The sequence below is a fragment of the Anolis carolinensis genome, unplaced genomic scaffold (genome assembly GCF_035594765.1).
Source record: "Anolis carolinensis isolate JA03-04 unplaced genomic scaffold, rAnoCar3.1.pri scaffold_11, whole genome shotgun sequence".
Classification (NCBI taxonomy): Eukaryota; Metazoa; Chordata; class Lepidosauria; order Squamata; family Dactyloidae; genus Anolis; species Anolis carolinensis.
In genome coordinates, this window is record NW_026943822.1 from 5,773,131 (window position 1) to 5,784,917 (window position 11,787).

The window sequence follows — 11,787 nt, forward strand, 5'->3', positions numbered from 1 at the left end:
AGTGGTATTTGACCCCAATAAAGATATATAATATGGATAAGAGTTGTTCAGAAAAATGTTGGAGGTGTTGTCAAGAAAGGGGGACATATATTCATATGTGGTGGGAATGTAAGTATGTACAGAGTTTTTGGGGAAAGTTCATAGTAGAAATAGAGAGTATCATGAAGAAAAAAATTAATACAAACCCAGCGACTATACTATTATCTACAGTAGAGTCTCACTTATCCAACACTCGCTTATCCAACATTACAAAATCTGGATTTTTGTACGCATTTTTGTAGTCAATGTTTTCAATACATTGTGATATTTTGGTGCTAAATTCGTAAATACAGTAATTACAACATAACACTACTGCGCATTGAACTGCTTTTTCTGTCAAATGTGTTGTATAACATGATGTTTTGGTGCTTAATTTGTAAAATGATAATGTAATTTAACATTTAATAGGCTTTTCCTTAATCCCTCCTTATTATCCAAGATATTCACTTATCGAAGCTTCTGCTGGCCCGTTTAGCTTGGATAAGTGAGACTCTACTGTATTATTATTATTATGACACAGCAAACAAGATACAGTAGAGTCTCACTTATCCAACATAAACGGGCCAGCAGAACGTTGGATAAGCGAATATGTTGGATAATAAGGAGAGATTAAGAAAATGCCTATTTAACATCAAATTAGGTTATGATTTTACAAATTTAAGCACAAAAATATCATGTTATACAACACATTTGACAGAAAAAGTAGTTCAATACACAGTAATGCTATGTAGTAATTACTGTATTTACGAATTTAGCACCAAAATATCACAATGCATTGAAAACATTGACTACAAAAATGCGTTGGATAATCCAGAACGTTGGATAAGCAAATATGTTGGATAATAAGGAGAGATTAAGAAAATGCCTATTTAACATCAAATTAGGTTATGATTTTACAAATTTAAGCACCAAAACATCATGTTATACAACACATTTGACAGAAAAAGTAGTTCAATACACAGTAATGCTATGTAGTAATTACTGTATTTACGAATTTAGCACCAAAATATCACAATGCATTGAAAACATTGACTACAAAAATGCGTTGGATAATCCAGAACGTTGGATAAGCAAATATGTTGGATAATATGGAGAGATTGAGAAAATGCCTATTTAACATCAAATTAGGTTATGATTTTACAAATTTAAGCACAAAAATATCATGTTATACAACACATTTGACAGAAAAAGTAGTTCAATACACAGTAATGCTATGTAGTGATTACTGTATTTATGAATTTAGCACCAAAATATCACAATGCATTGAAAACATTGACTACAAAAAATGCGTTGGATAATCCAGAACGTTGGATAAGCGAATATGTTGGATAATAAGGAGAGATTAAGAAAATGCCTATTTAACATCAAATTAGGTTATGATTTTACAAATTTAAGCACAAAAATATCATGTTATACAACACATTTGACAGAAAAAGTAGTTCAATACACAGTAATGCTATGTAGTAATTACTGTATTTACGAATTTAGCACCAAAATATCACAATGCATTGAAAACATTGACTACAAAAATGCGTTGGATAATCCAGAACGTTGGATAAGCGAGTGTTGGATAAGTGAGACTCTACTGTAAGTGAGAGTCTACTGTATTTGGATTATGTGGCAGTGTGGCATCTACTATACTGCTGAATTAAATGTAGTGTGATGCCACTTGAACCTACAGAATCCTGGACGTTGTAGTTTTCCAAGGTCTCTAGCCTTCTCTGGCAAAGGTTTGTGCCTCGCCAAACTAGAATTCCCAAGGCTTCCCAATCAGGCTTCTCCTACAGCACAGGGCTCCTCGCAGACATGCGCAGTAGAAGGGAGCGCCAAGCAGGGCGCGCCCTCTATGTAAATCACATCCCGAAGGCATCCAATCAGGGATCGGGGGCGTGGCCGAAGCCTGAGACTTGCCCGGGCATGTGAAAGCCAGGCGAGCCGCCATCGCTTCCGGGAAAGCCACGTGGGAGCCGGCGTGCCCAGGTAAGTCTGCCTGGGAAAGGAGACCATGGGGCCCACCACAACTGTGGGGGGTGGGGGTGCCTGTAAGGATCATCCAGATTATCAAAACAGATTGTCCACATTTTCTGCCTTGAACTGGATTATCCGAGTCTACATTGCCATACAATCCAGATCAAAGCAGATAATCTGTATATATATATTTTTAATATGGCAGAGTAGAAGGAGTCCGAGTTTAGGATTGCACCCCCCCCCCAATAATCTCCCAGCCATCGTGGGATTCTGGGAGTAATAGTCTCAAAGTCAAACTTCCCCAGGATCTGGATTATAACAGTTTTGGGCCCTTCTGCACTGCCATATAATCCAGATTATCTGCTTTGAAATCGGCTCATATAATCCATAATAATAATGCACTATTATAATTGTATATTTATATTACATGCAATATTACTAATAATACAGTAGAGTCTCACTTATCCAACATAAACGGGCCGGCAGAACGTTGGATAAGCGAATATGTTGGATAATAAGGAGAGATTAAGGAGAAACCTATTAAACATCAAATTAGGTTATGATTTTACAAATTAAGCACTAAAACATCATGTTAGACAACAAATTTGACAGAAAAAGTAGTTTAATATGCAGGAATGCTACATAGTAATTACTGTATTTACGAATTTCGCACCAAAATATCACGATGTATTGAAAACATTAACTACAAAAATGCGTTGGATAATCCAGAACGTTGGATAAGTGAATGTTGGATAAGTGAGACTCTACTGTATTGCAATGTAGTCGTAAAGTACAATATAATAATATAATATAATTATTACAATACAATACATATTATATTGTATTAATATTATATTGTATTAATAGTATTATATTGTATTATAAATACAATACAATATAATAATATATAATGCTTATATAGTGCTTATATTATCCTAAACTAATACTGTAGAGTCTCACTTATCCAACGTTCTGGATTATCCAATGCATTTTTGTAGTCAGTGTTTTCAATATATCGTGATATTTTGGTGCTAAATTCGTAAATACAGTAATTACTACATAACATTGCTGTGTATTGAACTGCTTTTTCTGTTAAATTTGTTGTAAAACATGATGTTTTGGTGCTTAATTTGTAAAATGATAATGTAATTTAACATTTAATAGGCTTTTCCTTAATCCCTTCTTATTATCCAACATTTTCACTTATCTAACATTTTGCCGGCCCGTTTATTTATTTATTTATTTATTTAATACATTTATATCCCGCCCTTCTCACCCTGAAGGGGACTCAGAGCGGCTTACAAATTCAATTTACATACAATATCATATTATTAGCATAACACAATACTGGCAATAAAATTACCATATTGTATTATATCTATATATTGTAATATTATTAATAATATTACATGTAATATATAATTTATAATTAATATTATTATATTGTATTAATATTATTATATTGTATTAATAGTATTATATTGTATTATAAAATAATATTATTATGTTTATGTTGGATAAGTGAGACTCTACTGTATTTCCAACTGAAGGAATGGAATAAAGTGCAACAGAAATACTGTTTATCAATTGCATAATCCACATTATCTGCTTTGACCCGGATTATATGAGTCTACACTCATATAATCGCCTTAAATGTATATTTAAATGTACAGTTATGTAGGTTTTTAATGTATATTTTAATTTTTATTGTATTTTTTTTAATTTTGAAAGACTTTTAAATCTGATGTGAACTCTTTTTCTGATGTATATGTTTGTATTGTAAGCCACCCTGAGTCTCCTGATGGGTGAGAAGGGCGGGGTAGAAGTGATGTAATAAATAAATAAATAAATGCACTGCCATATAATCCAGTTCAATGCAGATACTCTGGATTTTATATGGCAGTGTAGATGGGGCCTGAGGTAGCCACTCTTGCCCAACCCCTTTCCTAACCTTCCTGCCTTTTCATTTGTCAGGATCCCCACTAAACCCTGAATACACATCAGTGGAGGTAAGCCCAAGGAAAGTGGACCAGGTAAACAGCTTGAGGATGGATGGGCAGGTATCCAGGTGTTATTGCTCCAGCTGGAGCCCAATCCATAAAGCTCACAGGTGTGCGGCAAGTCCTGGCCAGAAGAAAAAGAAAAGCCGGAAGCACCAGCGTTTTTCAACACGAAGAGACCTAGAGCAGTGGAGACACCTGAGAGCCAGGTCGAGGGAGAAGACCCTGTTGGTGTCATCGAGTGCCTACACAAGCGGTGCATCGCAAGGCACCTTACTCTGGGAAGCGGGCCAGAACGGCCCGTTGTCGCGCGAGGATATAGCAAAGGTGGACTCGGTCACACCTCCTCCTCCGGTTGACTCTCCTCCTTCGTCCGGCTCGGCCAAGCAGCCTTCGCCATCTCGAGATCTTAAGGTCCCCAGCCCTTCTGCAAAGGACGTGGGCTCTTCATCCTGCCCGAAGCTCAAGAAACCTAAGAAGTGTGTGGCTATTGATTGTGAAATGGTAGGCACCGGGCCTGGTGGGAAAACGAGCGAGTTGGCCCGGTGTACGGTGGTCAGCTATGACGGAGACGTCATCTACGACAAATACATCCACCCAGAGCTTCCGGTGGTCGATTATAGGACTCCGTGGAGCGGAATTACCCACAGGCACATGGAAAACGCCACTCCTTTCAAAGTGGCCCAGGGAGAGGTGAGCATGGGACCCGAGAACCAGAGTCTACACATTATTATTTTGTTATTATTTACAGCAGGGGTCCCCAAACTAAGGCCCGGGGGCCGGATGCAGCCCATCGAAGCCAATTATCCAGCCCCCATGGCAGAAGGGGGTTGGGCTAAATGACCCAAGGGGTCTCTTCTTCTCTTACAACCATTATTATTATTGTTATTATTATTATTATTATTATTATTATTATTATTATTATTATTATTATTATTAACATTGAGGCTGGTTGGCCATCTGCCAGGGATGCTTTGCTTGTGCTTTTGGTGCACAGAGGCAGAAAGGGGTTGGACTAAATGGCCTAAGGGGTCTCTTCCAACTCTCTTTTTATTATTATTATTATTATTAACATTGAGGCTGGTTGGCCATCTGTCAGGGATGCTTTGCTTGTGCTTTTGGTGCACAGAGGCAGAAAGGGGTTGGACTAAATGGCCCAAGGGGTCTCTTCCAACTCTCTTTATTATTATTAATATTATTATTATTATTAACATTGAGACTGGGAGGCCATCTGTCAGGGGTGCTTTGCTTGATCTTTTTGTGCACAAAGGCAAAAGGAGGTTAGACTCAATGGCCCAAGGGTCTATTATTATTATTATTATTATTATTATTATTAACATTGAGACTGGGAGGCCATCTGTCAGGGGTGCTTTGCTTGATCTTTTTGTGCACAAAGGCAAAAGGAGGTTAGACTCAATGGCCCAAGGGTCTATTATTATTATTATTATTATTATTATTATTATTATTATTATTGACATTGAGGCTGGTTGGCCATCTGTCAGGGGTGCTTTGCTTGTGCTTTCGGTGCACAAAGGCAGAAGGGGATTGGACTCAATGGCCCAAAGGGTCTCTTCCAATCCTCTTTATTGTTATTCTTATTATTATTAATTATTATTGCTCGGTGGCCAACTATAGTCTGGCCCTCCAATGGTCCAAAGGATCGTGAACTGGCCCCCTGAGTAAAAAGTTTGGGGACCCCTGATTTACAGCATTTATATTCTGCCCTTCTCACCCCGAAGAGGGTGGATCACAGAACATATGTGCCTTCACAACATACATACAAAGCAAATATTCATTGCCGATTATAACAATAACAAGACAGACAACAGCTAGAGGTATATATAGGCTTTCCCATCTTTTGGCATCTTTGGAAGCTGTGCTCGGTTCCGGCCACCGGGGGTGCTGTTGCTCCATCTCCTTGCCAAAGAGCTTTTTTCGTTCATAAACTTCCCCCTTTTTCTGATCAAACACCAAGCCTAAATACTTCCCCATTTTAATGTGGTTCCTATTTATTTACTCACATTTGTTTTCAAACTGCTATTTAGGCAGAAGCTGGGCTAAAGGTCAGGAGCTCACCTTGATCTGGGCTTCGAACTCCCAACCTTCTAGTTGGCAAGATTTATTGCAGCTTGGTGATTAACCTGCTGTGCTAAAGCTAAAGCCCTTCAGAGCTATGGGTTCATTGCTGATCTAGCAACCCGAAAGATAGTTGCATCTATCAAGTAGGAAATAAGGTACCACTTATAAAGTGGGGAGGCAAATGTAACTAATTTACGACGTTGGAATGAGGAAGTGCCGTCACAGTGGATGATGAAGCAGCTGCTCCCCCCTGTGGCCAGAATGGAACATCCCCTCAGGAGAAGGTTAAATTGCCTCTGCGTCTGTCTCTGTCTCAGTTCTATGTGTATATGGGCATTGAATGTTTGCCCTATATGTATATAATGTGATCCGCCCGGAGTCCCCTTTGGGGTGAGAAGGGCGGAATAGAAATACTGTAAACAAATAAATAAATTAATTATGTTGATAGATTTCAGCATCCTTTGATATATAGAAGTGGGTCAAGGGAAACCTTTAATGAACGGCCCTTGTACATAAAAATGTATCATTATTATCATTGTCATTATTCTATTCTAGGGGTAAGTCATTGAAGGGATGGTGAAGAATTTTCTCAGATCCATGTTACTATAAGGGAAACAAAAAGGCATAAAAATTAGATAGAAAATGGGCAACAAAGAGCAGCACTTGGTTACAACATTATTTTGTGGAATACACTTGTTTTTTTAAAAAAGATAATTGTAATCTGTGCTTGCTGAATCCTTTAAATGAATAAAAGTAGGGTCAAAACTTTAAGCATGCATTTATAGCCTTCCTGAAACCTGTGTTAAGGGCCGGGCTGTGGCGCAGCTGGCTAGTAACCAGCTGCAATAAATCACTACTGACCAAGAGGTCATGAGTTCGAAGCCCGGGTCGGGTTAAGCCCACGACCATTAAATAGCCCGGCTTGCTGTTGACCTATGCAGCTCCGAAAGACAGTTGCATCTGTCAATTAGGGAAATTTAGGTACGCTTTATGCGGGGAGGCTAATTTAACTAATTTACAACATCATAAAACTGCCAGCAAAACACGAGGAATGGAATGAGGAAGTACAACCACTACTGGACAGTGAAGCAACAGCTCCCCCTGTGGCCGGAATCGTGAAGCTGGAAAAAAATGTTAAATGCCTCTGTGTCTGTCTATATATGTTGTTTGTCTGTTGGCATTGAATGTTTGCCATATATGTGTTCATTGTAATCCGCCCTGAGTCCCCTTCGGGGTGAGAAGGGCGGAATATAAATACTGTAAATAAATAAATAAATAAACTACCTTTTAAAATCCTTGCAGATCCTGCAGATCTTGAGGGACAAAATCGTGGTGGGGCATGCCCTTCACAATGACTTCCGGGCTTTAAAATACTTCCATCCTGGGGCCTGGGTGCGGGACACGAGCCGGTGCCCTCTGCTGCTCAGGAAGATGGGCCCGTCTGCAAAGAACGGCGTGTCGCTTAAGAACTTGGCTAGCCAGCTGCTTTCTAAAACAATACAGGTAATAAAGGTTTCCTTTCTTCGGTTCGTAGGGCATCCTGGTCGGACACAGAAGTAGGTGATCAATATCACAGAGTTAATGCAGCTTGGCCCCACTTTAACTGCCATGACACGGCATGGAATCCATGGCTTGGCGGCACATCAGCACTCTTGGCCACAGGCCTAGTAACATGACAACGCACGGTATTCTATCGCTTTAAGCAATGGTACTGAAAGTGATTTCAAACTGCATTCATTCTACAGGGTTTTAATCATGTCAGAAGTGACAGAGAACACACTGCAAGTCGCTTCTGGTGTGGGAGAATTGGCCGTCTACAGAGACGTTGCCCAGGGGGTCATTGCCTGGATGTGTTACTAAGAGGCTTCTCTCATGTCCCTACAAGCTAGAGCTGACAGACGGGAGCTCACCCCATCTTGAGGATTTGAACCGGCAACCTTATGATCAGCAACAACCTTCGGGTCAGCAGTTCAGCTGGCACAAGGATTTAACCCATTGTGCCACCGCAGCTCAATTCTATAGTGTAGATCAGGCATGGGCAAACTTGGGCCCTCCTGGTGTTTTGGACTTCAACTCCCACAATTCGTAACAGCTGGCTGTTAGGAATTGTGGGAGTTGGAAGTCCAAAACACCTGGAGGGCCCAAGTTTGCCCATGCCTGGTATAGATGAACCCCTAGTAAATCTTACCCAGCAGAGCTAATTGCAAAGTACAGTGAGATTGTAGTCTAATAATAATAATAATAATAATTTTATTTTTGTACCCCGCCACCATCTCCCCAGAGGGACTCGGGGCAGCTTACAGATATAAAACCAACATACAGTAATATAAAATACAAAAACACACAAATAAATTTAAAAGGCATTAAAAAATCACAATCATTATGAAACACATGAAAAACACAGCAATAAAAACATAAAATGAGCTGGGCAAAGTGCACTGAGTGGAACTTGTAAACAAGAAGGAAGTTAAGGTGCTACAAGGTCATGGGAAGAGCCTTAAACTGGGGTGAACTCTGTGGCTAGTCTAAAACATCTAAAAGACCAAAGCATCCCACCTTGTTTTGATTACTAGGCATGAGCGATCCATTAAAAAAAATTGTTCTAAACTCATTTCAAAAGTAGGGGGTGCTGGCGCTTCGTTTCTGAAACTACTTCCGAAATTTGGCCCAAAAAGGTTTCAAAACTTAAGAATATTCGGAATATGGCAGACGCGCATGTGCAATGGCCAAAAACAGCACCGGGGGGGGGGGGACTTTACAGGACTCTCTCACCCTCATTTTTAGCTATCTTCTTCAAACTTGGTACAGTGGTAGAACCCATTTAATACTGCTAGCTCACCAAAATTCAGAACGTTTCTTTTATTCTCTGATTTTTGGCGAATTTTCATAGCTTTTATAATAAACCATCTTTTAATAATTGCAGAAATCTGTTCCTGGTTTGAAAATCTTATTTCCTGTTTCATTGGGTTGTCTTTACTTTGAAAGTCATTGTTCTACTTGTTCTACTGTGGCTGAAACTTTGTTAAATTGGTGGACAGTGTCCCAGCAAACCATAATGTGCTCCATGCCCCCTGTGCAAAGACAAAGTTCAGGCAGTGTCATAAATTTTGCCATGCTTCTATGATAGAACCAATTAGGAAATGACATTTATCACCCAGGAACAGAAATCATAGTACCCCATCAAATCTATATCCGAAGACATCAGAGACAGACAAAAAAAGGTGCTTTTTGATTCAAATTCTTAATACAGTAGAGTTCCGGTTATTCGACATAAACGGGCGGGCCGAATGTCGAATAACTGGATCTAATGGATAATAGGGAGGCCCTATTATCCAGCAAACCGGTTGAAGGAAGTGCCACGTGCACATTGCTAGGTAGATAGAAAGCTACCTAGGAACGCGCAGGGGCGCTTCTGCCCCGCCTCTTGGGAGGTGCCCGTGCGCGTTGCTAGGTAGATAACAAGCTACCTAACAACGCTCAGGGGTGCTTCTTAAGCTGAGTGCTCACCGCTCCGCCCTTTGGGAAGCGCCCATGTGTGTTGCTAGGTAGCTTGCTATCTACCTAGCAACGCGCACAGGCGCCTCCCAAGGGGCAGAGCAGCGAGCACTCGGCTTAGCGAAGCGCCCGTGCACGTTGCTAGGTAGCTTGCTATCTACCTAGCAACGCGCACGGGCGCTTCTCTGCTCGCCGCCCTGCCTCTTGAAAGGTGCCTGTGCGCGTTGCTAGGTAGATAGCAAGCTACCTAGCAACGTGCATGAGTGCCTCCCAAGGGGCGTGGGAGGTCGGATAATACGGAGTGTCGATTAACCGGAAGTCGGTTAACCGGAACTCTACTGTATTAGGAAGGCAGTGAGCAGATGTTTCAAAAATCGCTTCAAAAGTGCTTTTGAACCGAATTTGAAACAAATTTAACGGGCTAATGAAAAATTTGCCCAACCCTATTGATTACCAGTGCAATATATTTCCATTAAATGTGACGGGATACAATTTGAGGCAACTATGTTTAGAAATGTGATGCAGAAATGTGCTCATGCCTCCCCAAGTTAGTTGATCTGAGGCTGAGTGGCCGCACATCTTGGGCCCTGGAGTGTTGTGATCAGCATGTTCTTTGTTTTCCCTTGCCTTGCCTTAGGTAAGCAAAAAAGGACATTCGTCCGTAGAAGATGCCCAGACGTCAATGGAGCTCTATCGGTTGGTGGACATTGAGTGGGAGCAGGGACTGGCTTCCAGCTTCTCCTCCAACCTTCCAGACAGCGGCACAGACAGCGATTGCTATATGGACGACCAGTATTGGCCGGAGGACCTTGATGTAGACTGCAAGTGAAGGCCCAAATCCGCCTTGATGGTGCTTTTGTGAACCATCTGCTGATGTTCACATGTTTCGTGTGGCTGCTTTAATTTATTGTTTGCCTATTTGCACAACCCAAAGAGAGCACAAGTCTGATTGATATCGAGTACCTCTGTCTGCTTCATTTGACTACAAAACTCCTCCATAGGACGCCACTTTAGAAATGGGGAAAACAAGGAAACAAAAACCAGAAGAGGCCATTACTGATCACTTAGGTTGACTCTTGGAGAAGAGGTTGGACACTTGAAGTGGGTCTACTCCACACTCTTCCATTAAATGTGACACAATCCAATTTGAGGCAACTATCGTTCAGATTGTGTGTTATCACTCTAACTCAGGGGTCCTCAAACTTGTTAAGTGGAGGGCTGGTTCATGGTCCCTCAGACTGTTGAAGGTCCAAATTATCATTTGAAAAAAAATATGAACAAATTCCTATGCACGCTGCACATGTCTTATTTGTAGTGCAAAAAAACCCCCAACAACAATTATTTATTTGTTTACTACATTTATACCCCGCCCTCTCTCACCCCGAAGGGGACTCAGAGCAGCTTACACGTTATATGTATATACAATATATTACATTATTAGCATAGCACAATATTAGCATTATATATTACTTGACATCTTCTTGGGGAAACTCGGCTTGGCGGGCTTCTAAGTACGCCTGACACTGGCGACGGAAGACATGAACCTTGGAGGCTTCTCCCGAAAACTTGGTAGGTAATGCTAGGGCAGGGAGTCGGGCTCCGCGCTCCTTCAAGCCCCATATTTCTCCCTCCTGCGTACGGAGTGTGTCTCGGATTTGATTGAATTCTTCTTGGGAAATGGTGTAACTGGGTGGTTGAGCGTCCGCTCCGGTTCCTGTAGACATTCTGGCCTTAGGTTATTTGGTGCTTAGGGTGGCGGAGTCAAACTGTCAGGACCCTGGCGGCTGGGCACCAATAACCTTACACAGAGGCCAGTCTCTATCTAATATCTTTATTAAAGAAATATATAAAATCAATAAAAACAAATGAAGAATATAGTTCAGAAGCAGACCTTTCAGATAAGGTCAAATATAGTCCAGAAATGTATTGTCCAATATAAGATATTAGAGTTCAAAGTTTTAATCCACTTGACCGAAACACACACTTTGCCAAGCAATAGTGTGGGGAAATAACAGAGTCTTAGAGTCCAATGAGGCTTGACAACAAGGCTGGAAATAGACTTGATTCTTGGCTAGATCCGTGACTGGAGACAAGGCAAAACATGAAGCAGAGTCCGTGGTAAAACCGTGAGACAGGGCAAGGCTTGAAGCTTGATCCGGGAAGCAAGGAACTGGGATTACGAAGTCCACACACGATCTCACTCCTC

The 11,787-nt window shown here is 41.0% G+C and overlaps 1 protein-coding gene across 1 annotated transcript; it reads left to right on the forward strand.

Moving 5' to 3' along the window:
• The first annotated feature begins 1,894 nt into the window (after positions 1 to 1,894).
• On the forward strand, positions 1,895 to 10,731 carry aen (apoptosis enhancing nuclease). The gene is made up of 4 exons (XM_062963063.1): positions 1,895 to 2,019; positions 3,982 to 4,700; positions 7,389 to 7,589; positions 10,219 to 10,731. The coding sequence occupies exons 2-4, from the start codon at positions 4,056 to 4,058 to the stop codon at positions 10,408 to 10,410; spliced, it is 1,038 nt and encodes a 345-aa protein (XP_062819133.1). The 5' UTR covers positions 1,895 to 2,019; positions 3,982 to 4,055; the 3' UTR covers positions 10,411 to 10,731.
• The last annotated feature ends 1,056 nt before the right edge of the window (positions 10,732 to 11,787 follow it).

What these genes read in the sequence shown, in the direction of transcription:
- aen (XM_062963063.1), top strand. Translation starts at nt 4,056, where the DNA reads ATGGATGGGCAGGTATCCAGGTGTTATTGCTCCAGCTGGAGCCCAATC. An exon ending in TCAAAGTGGCCCAGGGAGAG is followed by an intron (nt 4,701 to 7,388) that starts GTGAGCATGGGA and finishes AAATCCTTGCAG; the next exon opens with ATCCTGCAGATCTTGAGGGA. An exon ending in TGCTTTCTAAAACAATACAG is followed by an intron (nt 7,590 to 10,218) that starts GTAATAAAGGTT and finishes GCCTTGCCTTAG; the next exon opens with GTAAGCAAAAAAGGACATTC.